The sequence below is a fragment of the Haliotis rufescens genome, unplaced genomic scaffold (genome assembly GCF_023055435.1).
Source record: "Haliotis rufescens isolate VD_foot unplaced genomic scaffold, xgHalRufe1.0.p SCAF_3, whole genome shotgun sequence".
NCBI classification, from domain to species: Eukaryota; Metazoa; Mollusca; class Gastropoda; order Lepetellida; family Haliotidae; genus Haliotis; species Haliotis rufescens.
Window position 1 is genome coordinate 5330008 of NW_025964001.1, and position 15275 is coordinate 5345282.

At 40.4% G+C, this 15275-nt stretch overlaps 1 protein-coding gene across 1 annotated transcript; it reads right to left on the reverse strand.

Annotated features, from left to right (window-relative positions):
• Nucleotides 1–448: 448 nt before the first annotated feature.
• On the reverse strand, nt 449–14478 carry LOC124131827 (protein-cysteine N-palmitoyltransferase HHAT-like). The gene is made up of 11 exons (XM_046495312.2): nt 14227–14478; nt 13313–13492; nt 11426–11490; nt 11206–11316; nt 10429–10623; nt 9729–9989; nt 7745–8067; nt 7172–7207; nt 6391–6592; nt 4658–4802; nt 449–864 (listed from the first exon to the last, which is right to left on the reverse strand). The coding sequence occupies exons 2-11, from the start codon at nt 13476–13478 to the stop codon at nt 755–757; spliced, it is 1614 nt and encodes a 537-aa protein (XP_046351268.2). The 5' UTR covers nt 13479–13492; nt 14227–14478; the 3' UTR covers nt 449–754.
• Between the last annotated feature and the right edge of the window lie 797 nt (nt 14479–15275).

Consider the following 15275-nt stretch of genomic DNA (forward strand, 5'->3'; position numbering starts at 1 on the left):
ATGAGACTGTGTTTCCTTGCATTAATTTCATGATGTATTGTAGGCAAGGTTTTGGCACTTGTATTAATTTGGTAACACAGTCAAGATGGTCATGACTTACAGCATACATAGTGTTGTTAATTACAAATTACTTTACTGAGTTTGTGGAGGATATCAGCCTAGAATGTGTTCTTATAGGTCCAGTCATCCAGCCACTAGCCCTTTAAAACATTATTTAGTCAAAGGATTCTGCACTGGTGGTAATTTTAGCTCTGTAGCAACAATAGGAACTGTCTTCAAAGACTCAACTTTTTGTAACATCGTGAAACACCTAATCATGCTGTCATGGTTCAACTAGAAACTCGAGAACCATGATGCTGATCTGTGGTTTTGGAGGCGGATCCAGAGTCTTGTTACAGGGAGAGTGCACATAAGTGACAAAGTACCCTGCTCCCCCCCCCCCCCCCCCCCCCCCCAGGATCCACTACGGTGGATGGTCAGGAAATGGTTTAATGTTGCATATCTCATAAAGCTCGGTAAGGCCTCAAAATTAACCTATTCACTAAGAAGCACTTCTCAATAAATACAACTCTTCAACAGCATTCTGGAGATGGGTTTTTCTTCCATTCATTAGTTGCTGTCATTTTCTTTATCAAAGCAACTTCCCCACTCCCCAAGTCCCATTTCTCCCTGCATAAGCCTACATTATGTTCCTGTCCTTTTCACTCCTCCCAGCGTGTCTGCGGTCAGCATCTGGCTTTTGGTGCCGGCAGACTCATGAGGTGTGCTGCTTGGCCTTGAGTGCAGCCCATCTCTCTATCTCCATAGCGTTCTGGATGTTCACATAGATCACCCCGAACATAATCAGCCGCGTCTCCATGGAGGCTGCAGATGGAGAACCGGGTATCATATGTACAGTGAGACAGGTTTTACAGTCTTACCATGAGGTAATATTGTATGTATTGCCTGCTTTAATCTACTCACCATGTGGTACTATTGTACATATTGCCTGCTTTAATCTGCTCACCATGTGGTACTATTGTACATACTGCCTGCTTTAATCTACTCACCATGTGGTAATATCATACATACTGCCTGTTTTAATCTACTCACCATGTGGTAATACTGTACATATTGCCTGCTATAATCTACTCACCACGTCGTAATATTGTACATATTGCCCGGTTTAATCTTCTCACCATGTAATAATATTGTATGTATTGCATGCTTTAATCAACTCACCATGTGGAAATATTGCACGTATTGCCAGTTTTAATCCTATCACCATGGGGTAATATTGTACATACTGCTTTAATCTACTAACCATGTGGTAATATTGTAGATACTGCCTGCTTTAATCTATTCACCATGTGGTAATATTGTACATACTGCCTGCTTTAATCTATTCACCATGTGGTAATAATGTATGTATTGCCCGATTTAATCTACTCACCATCGGGTAATATTGCACGTATTGCCCGGTTTAATCTACTCACCATGTGGTAATATTGTACATACATCTTGCTTTAATCTACTCATCATGTGGAAATATAGCAAGTATTACCAGGTTTAATCTACTCACCTCGGGGTAATATTGTATGTATTGCCCGGTTTAATCTACTCACCATGGGGTAATATTGTACATACATCTTACTTTAATCTACACACTATGTGGTAATATAGCAAGTATTACCAGGTTTAATCTACTCACCATGTGGTAATATTGTACATACTGCCTGCTTTAATCTACTCACCATGTGGTAATGTTGTACGTATTGCCGGGTTTAATCTACTCACCATTGGGTAATATTGTACATACTGCCTGCTTTAATCTACTCACCATGTGGTAATGTTGTACGTATTGCCGGGTTTAATCTACTCACCATTGGGTAATATTGTACATACATCTTGCTTCAATCTACTCACCATGTGGTAATATAGCAAGTATTACCAGGTTTAATCTACTCACCATGGGGTAATATTGTACATACTGCCTGCTTTAATCTACTCACCATCGGGTAATATTGCACGTATTGCCCGGTTTAATCTACTCACCATGTGGTAATATTGTACATACATCTTACTTTAATCTACACACTATGTGGTAATATAGCAAGTATTACCAGGTTTAATCTACTCACCATGTGGTAATATTGTACATACTGCCTGCTTTAATCTACTCACCATGTGGTAATGTTGTACGTATTGCCGGGTTTAATCTACTCACCATTGGGTAATATTGTACATACTGCCTGCTTTAATCTACTCACCATGTGGTAATGTTGTACGTATTGCCGGGTTTAATCTACTCACCATTGGGTAATATTGTACATACATCTTGCTTCAATCTACTCACCATGTGGTAATATAGCAAGTATTACCAGGTTTAATCTACTCACCATGGGGTAATATTGTACATACTGCCTGCTTTAATCTACTCACCATGTGGTAATGTTGTACGTATTGCCGGGTTTAATCTACTCACCATTGGGTAATATTGTACATACATCTTGCTTCAATCTACTCACCATGTGGTAATATAGCAAGTATTACCAGGTTTAATCTACTCACCATGGGGTAATATTGTACATACTGCCTGCTTTAATCTTCTCACCATGTGGTAATATTGTACGTATTGCCCGGTTTAATCTACTCACCATGGGGTAATATTGTACATACATCTTGCTTCAATCTACTCACCATGTGATAATATAGCAAGTATTACCAGGTTTAATCTACTCACCATGAGGTAATATTGTACATACTGCCTGCTTTAATCTACTCACCATGTGGTAATATTGTACGTATTGCCCGGTTTAATCCGTTTACCATAGGGTAATATTGTACATACATCCTGTTTTAATCTACTCACCATGTGGTAATTTTGCAAGTATTTCCAGGTTTAATCTACTCACCATGTGGTAATATTGTACATACATCTTGCTTTAATCTACTCATCATGTGGAAATATAGCAAGTATTACCAGGTTTAATCTACTCACCTCGGGGTAATATTGTATGTATTGCCCGGTTTAATCTACTCACCATGGGGTAATATTGTACATACATCTTACTTTAATCTACACACTATGTGGTAATATAGCAAGTATTACCAGGTTTAATCTACTCACCATGTGGTAATATTGTACATACTGCCTGCTTTAATCTACTCACCATGTGGTAATGTTGTACGTATTGCCGGGTTTAATCTACTCACCATTGGGTAATATTGTACATACTGCCTGCTTTAATCTACTCACCATGTGGTAATGTTGTACGTATTGCCGGGTTTAATCTACTCACCATTGGGTAATATTGTACATACATCTTGCTTCAATCTACTCACCATGTGGTAATATAGCAAGTATTACCAGGTTTAATCTACTCACCATGGGGTAATATTGTACATACTGCCTGCTTTAATCTTCTCACCATGTGGTAATATTGTACGTATTGCCCGGTTTAATCTACTCACCATGGGGTAATATTGTACATACATCCTGTTTTAATCTACTCACCATGTGGTACTATTGCAAGTATTTCCAGGTTTAATCTACTCACCATGTGGTAATATTGTACATACATCTTGCTTTAATCTACTCATCATGTGGAAATATAGCAAGTATTACCAGGTTTAATCTACTCACCTCGGGGTAATATTGTATGTATTGCCCGGTTTAATCTACTCACCATGGGGTAATATTGTACATACATCTTACTTTAATCTACACACTATGTGGTAATATAGCAAGTATTACCAGGTTTAATCTACTCACCATGTGGTAATATTGTACATACTGCCTGCTTTAATCTACTCACCATGTGGTAATGTTGTACGTATTGCCGGGTTTAATCTACTCACCATTGGGTAATATTGTACATACTGCCTGCTTTAATCTACTCACCATGTGGTAATGTTGTACGTATTGCCGGGTTTAATCTACTCACCATTGGGTAATATTGTACATACATCTTGCTTCAATCTACTCACCATGTGGTAATATAGCAAGTATTACCAGGTTTAATCTACTCACCATGGGGTAATATTGTACATACTGCCTGCTTTAATCTTCTCACCATGTGGTAATATTGTACGTATTGCCCGGTTTAATCTACTCACCATGGGGTAATATTGTACATACATCTTGCTTCAATCTACTCACCATGTGATAATATAGCAAGTATTACCAGGTTTAATCTACTCACCATGAGGTAATATTGTACATACTGCCTGCTTTAATCTACTCACCATGTGGTAATATTGTACGTATTGCCCGGTTTAATCCGTTTACCATAGGGTAATATTGTACATACATCCTGTTTTAATCTACTCACCATGTGGTAATTTTGCAAGTATTTCCAGGTTTAATCTACTCACCATGTGGTAATATTGTACATACTGCCTGCTTTAATCTACTCACCATGTGGTAATATTGTACGTATTGCCGGGTTTAATCTACTCACCATGGGGTAATATTGTACATACATCCTGTTTTAATCTACTCACCATGTGGTAATTTTGCAAGTATTTCCAGGTTTAATCTACTCACCATGGGGTAATATTGTACATACTGCCTGCTTTAATCTACTCACCATGTGGTAATATTGTACATATTGCCCGGTTTAATCCATTCACCATAGGGTAATATTGTACATACATCCTGCTTTAATCTACTCACCATGTGTCACAAGTCTCTTGACAAAGATGTCCCCCACCGCTAGGCCGCTGAAGAAGTAAAAGACGGCAAACACCGACATGAGGAAGAGGGGCGTGTAGAGGGCGCAGTGGATCCTCCTCATCATCGCCGGGGACAGGTAGGCATCCTGGGGGTAGGAGGGATCATCTTCATGACACAGGGGGAAGGTACACAGTTCTACTCCCTACAAACATCCTTCAGTATTTCAATAGACTTCTATTAATTTGGCAGCTTTAAATTGAAAGACACAATGATCTGTCTTTAAATCAGGACATGAGAATCATAAAATTACCTCTTCCACAAGTGAGGGTGCCATCGTTGATGGAAACAAGCATCTGAAGCTTTTCACTATGTCTCACTATCTCACTATGTCTTACTGCATCTTCCAGAGGCAAGAGAGTCAACTGACTGTAAAAGTCCAGTTTCCACCCTTGCCGAACTAGGCTGGTATAATGGAGTTACATAATACTAATGAGTAGTCTGGACTAACAAGTCTATGCATCGTGCAATGAAATCGAAATCCGGTTTGGAAACTGTAATGCAGATTTTGGTCGATTGCAGGATTTGCAAAGCATGTGCTGAGCCAACTCGTTTTCCGAATCTTTTCATGTTTTTAATCAAGGTGCTCACGTGATTTGATGCACTTCGCGATGTAAGCCCGTTTTATCACAATATTGATCTTGATTATCGATCAGATCGTCTTGACTGTGTGCCGCCATTTTGTTTGAAGCAAATGCAAGTAATACGGGAGGTGGAATCTGGGCCATAGGACAGGCATAGAAGGACCGCCATTTTGTTTGAAACAAATGCAAAAGATGGATCGGATTGGTCCAGAGGAGAGGCTCAGAAGGGACATAACTCATAATAGCCATTGGTGGCACTACGATCGAGCCCAGGAATTCCAGCCTAGTTCGGCAAGGGTGGAAACTGGACTTTCAAAGTCAGTTAACTCTCTTGCCTCAGGAAGATGGTCTTACAGTGTCTTACTATGTCATTAGAGCTCTGAAAACAAAAACATACCAGCAGACATCTTAAAGAAACAAGAAGAACTGTTTCCAAAAGACATACAGCAGAGGTTTCTGATGCAACTATGTACTTAAATCATGACCCTCCCCTAATGCTTGTCATATTTTTGGATGACCCTCCCCATATCCTTGCACATTTTTTTCATGACCTTCCCTGAAATTACAAAACCCAAGAACACTATATATCATATTATAAAATGTCCATTTTAACATGACCCTACCAAATTTTGTGTTATGACCCTGCCCTTGAGATTGTCATATTGTTTGGTGACCCTCCATATTCCCTCCGACACCCTACCCCCTATAATAAATGATCGGTCCCTAATCTAGTAATTTTTTTCGCTTGGTTCCATAAACCGAAAAAACATTAGGCCATTCCCACTAAGGGACAACTGTTTCTTGATTTCTTAATTATAGAATGGGCGGGGGTTGTGTTGCATAATGCTGTCACTGATTTTGTATTGTTGTCTACCTTTTTTTGTTAATTATTACATAAGCAGTTTGTGAAGTTATTATGGGTCACATTCATTCAAAAGATTTGACTTCAAAACTCTTTTGAATTTATGAAGTTTTAAACATAAAAAATGGTGTGCACACTTTGTATAAAGTATGCACATTGGCTTTTACATTTATACTTCCATAAACACAAAAAATATTGCAGTCAGTTCTTGTTGTGATATGATATGATACCTTTATGCGGGTGTACATGGCGGTTTTCTCGATGTGTCCGCAGATGAGCTCCAGGGAGCAGCCACAGAAGTTGCTCATTGTCCACAGAAGGAGGTACTTCTCCTGGCCGTGCCACACGTAGATGTAGAGGAAGCACATCATGGACGCCAGCAGCCGCATCAGCATCCCGGCTTGGGACCCACCCAGGGGGATGTAGATGTAGCTGCAGATATCAGTTACAGGTTACACTTCCAGGACTTCAAAACTCGGACTTTCAATTCACATGTATGTGGAAGAATTATGCCTTGAGGAAATGCAGAAGGAAATTTGACTGAACATGATATCACATCACAGCAGTGAGTTGTGATGACATTGAGTCGACCAGGTCAGACATTGTAAACATCCAATCCTTATTTTAGGCAACTCTGATGACAAACATTTGCACTGGGGAGGAAAACCACAATAACAGTTAAAAAATACAACCTCATTAAAATCAGATCTTAGTTACCAGTAAAGATTAAAGGACATTACATTATGTGTCACATCAGAACGACCTTTCATCCAAATTGCTGATTGGCTGATGTCAACTTCTTGTTAGTCATTTCATTGGTCGGTCAAAGTTCGCGAAAGGTTGTTCTGACATGACCTGTAATGAACTGTCCTTTGTGTAGCGGTAGCTAGCACTAGGATCTCATTCTAATGAGACTGAAAAATATTCATGATGCAATTAAATGACAGGAAAACATATTCTTTAGATATGATATAATTCGTAGCTTCTATAGTGTAATGGTAAAATACTTACTTTCTTAGGAATGTGTATAAACCTCTGTCAAAGTACCTGGAATGAAAGATAGTTCACTGAAGAAAATGTACTAATAAGATGGTCAGACACAAACCTGAACAGCACTGATACACAAACCTTTCTCCAATTTGAGTGAATTGGGTTATAGCTGCTTCGGACATTATTTCAGCTACATCCCGGCATGTCAGCTTAATGTGGGAACAAGATCACAACTTGCACAGGTTGTGGATGTCTACCACTTTTCAAATCCACAAAGACGGGAACAGAGGCTGACAGATCAGCAGATCCTGGCACCCCTAAGGTAAGTAACTCTCCATAATGAATTTCAGTCCCTTAAATCACTGGGCCACCAGTAGGAGAAAAATAATATACAGCTCCACTTTTGATAGGGATATCTTTATCTTTCCATAAAACAAAAAAGATCCTCAAAATATGTCACATGTATGTTTAAATGGAATGACATATCTGATTATCTCTATCAAAAGTTGAGTAGTATATCTATAAAAATAAATGCAAATCCAATCTAGCATCTATGAGGACATATGTTTTCTGAGTTTGGAATGAGATACTTACTTCCACATGTCAGAGTAGCGGTATATGTGTGATATACACTTAGGCTCCTTGGGTACATCGATGTCGTCAAGTTTAGCAACTTGTGCTGGCAGGCCGTACAGGACGACGTAGTTAACCATGAACAGCTGCCCTTCAATGTAGCCAACGCCGAGCAGACACCACAACGACACCTGCTCCATCACCGCCGGCGACCGCAGCAAGGCATCATGGTACAGGAAGTGGTGAGACAGCTCAATGAATGCTGACCAGAAGAACACCCGTAGGAAGCTACCCAAGGTCTGGAGTACCCTGTCTGTGTTCCAGCTCGGGGTGGGAGAGGAGATCTGAAAGGCAGTTTTCACTATTTATTCTTAATATGAGCCTTCCCTAAATTTTCAATAAAATAACAAGGAACAAAACTGTTCAGATTGAAAGAAATATGGTAGTAATCACATTTGACATTTATTTTGAGATCTTTTGTAAACAAGAACAAACAATCAGAAGTCTTTATCCTGAACTCTTCCAAAACATTTTAGAATCCTGCATTTTGATGTGTCTGCCACAGGTATCAAACATATTAGATAATTCCCTGGTAATTCTTGCTGATGGCCGTATTACCACGAAAGGAAATATTTATTCATTGATCAGGTTGGTTTCCATTTAAATTCATAGATATTGAATCAATCTTTGAAACCTCTAAACTGAAAACATGCAAGGTTTATCTCCAAAATCAAAGCGAAAACATTTGAGATGCACCGACTGTTCAGGGCCCAAAGGAATGTTTGCATATTTTCATACAGGTATATTCTATCAACACATGAAATGTTTTTGACAAAGGTTTTTTAATTTGTCGCCATGACTCTTACTTAGGTTAAATTGACCTTCATCCTTCCATGAACGAGCGATGAAATTGTTTATATGTGTACTAGCAACTTCCGAAGCATGTAACAGCTCATTACAGGTGTCATATTGAGAAGGATATGATACGATATTAAAACAGGATGGTTGCTGGTTCTCCTTGCTCTGAGACATCTTTAGACATTCCAAGATAGGATCTTAGATTAATGGATCCATTTTAAGCAGATACCTGTGCTGTATGAAGCAAAGACTGGCATATTTGGGGTTCTTTTATAGATACATATCTTAGAAATAGCCATCTTCCCGAGGCAAGTGAGTTAACTGACTATAAAAGTCCAGTTTCCACCTTTGCCAAACTAGGCTGGTATTATGGAGTTACATTTTGGCTGGACTAACAAGTCTCTGCATAGTCCAATCAAAATCGCACACCGAAATCAAAATCCGGTTCGTAAAGTGTCATGAAGATTTCGGTCGACTGCAGGATTTGCAAAGCATGTGCACTGCTAACTCGTTGTCAACAGATATTTTCTAAATCTTTTCATGTTTTTAATCAAGGTGCTCACGTGATTTGATGCACTTCGCGATGTAAGACTTGTTTTATCACAATATAGATCTTGATTATTGATCTGATCGTCTTGACTGGGTGCCACCGTTTTGTTTGAAGCAAATGCAAATGATACGAGAGGTGGAATCTAATTGGTCAATAGGAGAGGCATAGAAAGGACATAACCCGTAATAGCCACTGGTGGCGCTACAATCGAGCCCAGGAATTCCAGCCAAGTTCGGCAAGGGTGGAAACTGGACTTTCAAAGTCAGTTAACTCTCTTGCCTCGGGAAGATGAGACATAGCATGCTGACCTTACACCTTTAATTAATAATTTGTCTTGTTATCTGACCTCCAAATCCTCTCTCTCCCGGGGGCACGGGTGGCCCAGTCGTTGCTGTGCAGAGTTATGTTCCTTGGGCACGCCAGAAACCTATGATTGTGGGTTCGAATCCTGGTTCACCCCGATTATGTTTCTAGGTTTGTCAGCACCATACCCGTACTCCTCCCACATTAAGCTGACATGCCGTGATATAACTGCAATACTGTTAAAAGCGGCGTTAAACCAAACTAACTCACCCACTCCAAATCCTCTTCTCTTACCTGTAGTCTGAATTGGTCATATGTGAGAAGCGGTCCTGTGAAGAAGATTGGCAGATAGAAAATGTAGAGTAGCAGATCAAGAATAGAGAAGCAGCTATCTTCCTTTGGGTTCTGTCGATGAGAGTTACTTGACCTTGCTTGCACGAATTTGCTGCGTTCCAGACAAAAGCTTGTGTATCGCAGAATGACGAGGGCCAAAACAAAGATGAAGAAGTAGTACCCACTGTCGGTCGGATCCGTTGGAATCGCACATAAACTTTTCTGAAATGTATGAGCAGAGGAAATTCATATTTTGCGAGAGTGAGTTTCAACCACGAGTAGGGGTATGGTGCTGACAAACCTAAAACTTTATTAGGGTGATTTGTACCTATGACCATAAGTTGCTGGCATGCCCAAGGGACGCAACTCTGCACAGCGAATTATGGCGCCTTAGACAACTGGATCACCCATGCCAAATCAAAATGGTAATTAAATGTAGGATTGTGCATGACAGCCATGTTAAGCATCACAGGTCCTTTGTTAAAATAGATGTCGAAAATGAAATTCACAAGACGCGCAGACAGATGGATGGACAGATCAGATGGACAGATGGTATGGGCATCATGCCACTAAAAATCCAACTAGTACAAAATCAGTTCAAAATTTAGTATAAAGCTTAACAAATTCCAAGTTGAATGAAACAGCTCGGGACGACACTGACCATCCACGGAGTGAAGCTGCTGTAGTTGAGAGTGGACAGCAGCAGGAGACTGACGACCCACACCAGGGGGAAGCTGCCGACGGAGGAGGCCAGGTAGCAGATACAGCCATGTGAGATGAAGAACAGCACCGTCCGGTATCCCAGGAGATACGACACGCTCACGAGGGAGTACGTCAGAAACACTGGTTTACGAAGCTGGAAATATACAACAAAGTAACAATGTCATGTAGACCGGGAGATACGACACGCTCACGAGGGAGAATGTCAGAAACACTGGCTTACGAAGCCGGAAATAATAACAAAGTAACAATGACATGTAGACCGGAGATATGACACGTTCACGAGGGAGTATGTCAGAAACACAGGCTTACGAAGCTGGAAATAAGAACAACGTAACAATGTCATGTAGACCAGGAGATACGACACTCTCACGAGGGAGAATGTCAGAAACACAGGCTTACGAAGCTGGAAATAAAAACAACGTAACAATGTCATGTAGACCAGGAGATACGACACTCTCACGAGGGAGAATGTCAGAAACACTGGTTTACGAAGCTGGAAATAAAACAAATAACAGACAAGGACAAACAAACAGGACAGCTTGTAAAGCCTCACTTTGGATTTCGGATTCATGAAAAAGGATATATATCATGTTTCAGCTTTTGATCCCGGCCGGGGATCTTCTTCATGAACACATTCCAGGAATGTAATATATTGGTAAAAAGTAAATATATGTAAAAAGTTAGTTTAACTAACTATTCTACATGAGTTACCTACGTTGCAGAAGTAGGTGTCCACTGTTCGAGCTATGACCACATGACCAATTCCCCATGGCAGAATCTCCCAGAAGTAGCTTGACCAAAAATTCCATTCAAAGTTTGAAATATCCTGTAACAAAACATATTGGTGACTATTTGTTAAATATCAGGAATTCATAAATAATTTGCTTGAACAAAGAATTACATTTATACCAGCGAATAATGATTAAGAAATTAACCTTCTTATAAGGGAGAAACTTCCATCCCTCCACAAAGTCCTCCTTGTTGAGATTAATGAAGAATTCTGAAACATACAGACAAACAGTAGAGATGATGGAGTCCCTTTGATTCATTATTGAATCTCTTGTCGCAAAATCTCTTATGTCAAAACACATTGCGTGCACTTAATCCCCGCTCCGAATACATTGTGTGCACTTAATCCCCGCTCCGAATACATTGTGTGCACTTAATCCCCGCTCCGAATACATTGTGTGCACTTAATCCCCGCCCCGAATACATTGTGTGCACTTAATCCCAGCTCGGAATACATTGTGTGCACTTAATCCCCGCCGCGAATACATTGTGTGCACTTAATCCCCGCTCTGAATACATTGTGTGCACTTAATCCCCGCTCCGAATACATTGTGTGCATTTAATCCCCACTCTGAATACATTGTGTGCACTTAATCCCCTCTCTGAATACATTGTGTGCACTTAATCCCCATTCTGAATACATTGTGTGCATTTAATCCCCACTCTGAATACATTCTGTGCACTTAATCCCCGCTCTGAATACATTGTGTGCACTTAATCCCCTCTCTGAATACATTGTGTGCACTTAATCCCCGTTCTGAATACATTGTGTGCACTTAATCCCCACTCTGAATACATTGTGTGCACTTAATCCCTGCTCCGAATACATTGTGTGCACTTAATCCCCGCTCTGAATACATTGTGTGCACTTAATCCCCGCTCCGAATACATTGTGTGCACTTAATCCCCGCTTCGAATACATTGTGTGCACTTCATCACCGTTCCGAATGCATTGTGTGCATTTAATCCCCACTCTGAATACATTGTATGCACTTAATCCCCGCCCCGAAAACATTGTGTGCACTTAATCTCCGCTCCGAATACATTGTGTGCACTTAATCCCCGCTACGAATACATTGTGTGCACTTAATCCCCGCTCCCAATACATTGTGTGCACTTAATCCCAGCTCGGAATACATTGTGTGCACTTAATCCCCGCTCCGAATACATTGTGTGCACTTCATCCCCGCTCCGAATACATTGTGTGCACTTAATCCCTGCTCCGAATACATTGTGTGCACTTAATCCCTGCCCCGAAAACATTGTGTGCACTTAATCCCCGCTCCGAATACATTGTATGCACTTAATCCCTGCTCCGAATACATTGTGTGCACTTAATCCTCTCTCTGAATACATTGTGTGCATTTAATCCCCGCTCCGAATACATTGTGTGCACTTAATCCCCGCTCCGAATATATTGTATGCACTTAATCCCTGCTCCGAATACATTGTGTGCACTTAATCCCCTCTCTGAATACATTGTGTGCATTTAATCCCCGCTCCGAATACATTGTGTGCACTTATTCCCCTCTCTGAATACATTGTGTGCATTTAATCCCCGCTCTATATACATTGTATGCACTTAATCCCTGCTCCAAATACATTGTGTGCACTTAATCCCCTCTCTGAATACATTGTGTGCATTTAATCCCCGCTCCGAATACACTGTGTGCACTTAATCCCCTCTCTGAATACATTGTGTGCATTTAATCCCCGCTCTGAATACATTGTGTGCACTTAATCCCACATGCATGTCGTAATAGGTGACTAACAGGATTGGTTAGTCAGACTCACTGACTTGGTTGATACATGTTATCGTATCCCAATAGCATAGATCAATACTCACGACATCAATCACTGGATTGTCTCGTCTAGACTCATTTATTTATTTTCATTGACTGACGTCACCCAGCTGGAATTTTGCGGAGTGCCGTGTTAAATCAAAACAAAATTTAATCACAACTGTAACCACATTGAATGAATATTGGACGAAGAAATTTGAATATGATACTGTACTATTGGTGTGTACTCACTCTGGGACTCCAGGTGCACGATGTAGAAGGTGTAGATGATACTGCCTACACCGGCCACCCAGTAGAAGATGGACTCGGGGAGAGGTAGGCGGTCATGACACCTCTGATGACTGGGTGACGTTGGGACAGGTCGGAGACAGGAGGCAACAGGCTTCGTCCCTTTCATTTCTATCTCCCAGCCTGCAAAACCATCAGTACACAAAGTATCAATAATTAAACCATCTCAAAACTAACACTCATGTGATACAAAAATATAATAAATTATCATCATCTGGTTATCATAAGCATTCAAATTTTCCAGGTGTGCATTTATTTATTGTCACTGATGAAAAGACACTGAGACTCAGAAACCATTCAAATATTTGATATGCCTCCAAATTTGCCAATAACTATGCATGCATAGTTGATAGCCACTGCATACTTAGTTGCGTTAACAGGATCTTAGTCCTGCACCATGACCGAGGAATATATTTATTTTATGGAAAAAAATAATCTAGAAATGCATACAAAAGCAAGTCTAGCCAGCTCAAGCTAGCTCTATAGGGAATTATTTTTTTATTTTTAGAGTGAAGAAGGATATTGTGTAATATAAGATTTCAGAGACTAAATGTTAGTCTAACGGGATCTCTGTGGTGCTCCATATTAAACGATTTTGACACTGACTTGTCGCTACGCAAAGCTACGGGCCGTCCTATAGTGTTTTTTCTAATAGATGCAAATCTTCAATGCATTTCAAATGCGACAAGTCAGTTTTGAAATCGTCAATAGGTAGCATCTCAAAGGTACGGTTAGGGCAGCTCGTGCATGCTGCACTAGAATTTGCTTTCAAATCGATTGGATAAACAATAATTCAAATGCAACCATTTTATCACCAGAGAGTATATTTATGGACCGATATTTGTAAAACAGCTTACATGTGTAACGTGTCCTCAGTCATTTGATATCAACTTCTGGGGTGACATTTCCAAGAACTGGTGGGCGTGGCACATCAGACAGCCGCCAAATGTCGGTATGTAAGAATATTCCCGACCCGGAACAATTTGACGAGGTCATATGATACGCTGCTGTTGGGGTCGTGTCACATACACAATTTACTTCCTCAATGTCGCCGCCTGTCAGTGATAACGACCTCATCTCGCGACATCATGTTCACATTACCAAGAACATGTGCATGAACGAAAACATAAACATTAAATAAAGGGAAGTAACTCGAACTGATATTGGTTTGATGACCACATTTAAAATTAGACGAGTTCTTGACTTTGAGCAAATCAAATCATTGCTTCCCTTTTGGCGAAAAGGAGACCGCCTTCTCATTTTCATGAAAACAGTTTTTGTTTTCTTAATTTGTTAGATAAAGTGATTTCATATTGAGTGCATTCCCACTAGGGCTGGGACGATTCCACATTTACTACCCGGGTACCCACCTCCCTATTACCCGACCCTACCCGGGTACCCACTGTAGATATCTAGAGATAGGTACAGACTGTCCGATTGGGAAAAGTTTGACCGTAGCCCTGGCAAAATGTATTTAGATATACGTGTAAAACAATCTGGCCATGCATACACTGAAGTTTACTGCATGAAGTTATATCTTTATTCAGACATATAAAAGTAAGAAGGAATGGGTGTATAGTCAGAAAGAAATGGGAAACTTAGTGACTTATAGCGTAACCATAGAGTTTTAGATAATTTTTGTCATTAAACCACTGGTCCGGGTAGTCCTGTGGTTACCCGGGTCCTACTCAGTACCCACCCGACCCGAGTACCCGAGTTACCCGTCCCAGCCCTAATCCCCACCCTTATGCAGGAACTAATTTCTTCATAATTTGTAAACCAAAGCAGAGGCCATATACCGGTATATATGGTACATGGTCTCTGAACGAAGTCATTGATACAGACATAGACACGTTTTTCTCAGCTCTTTGGTGGACAGGGTTTTGTTTCCTCTGTTTGGTGAACA

Bases quoted from the DNA above. Each gene is read 5' to 3' on its own strand.
- LOC124131827 (XM_046495312.2), bottom strand. From the start codon at position 13,478: ATGAAAGGGACGAAGCCTGTTGCCTCCTGTCTCCGACCTGTCCCAACG. The intron at 7,208-7,744 runs GTAAGTATCTCA...CTTTCATTCCAG, and splicing joins CGCTACTCTGACATGTGGAA to GTACTTTGACAGAGGTTTAT. The intron at 865-4,657 runs GTGAGTAGATTA...CTCCATCTGCAG, and splicing joins CAAGAGACTTGTGACACATG to CCTCCATGGAGACGCGGCTG.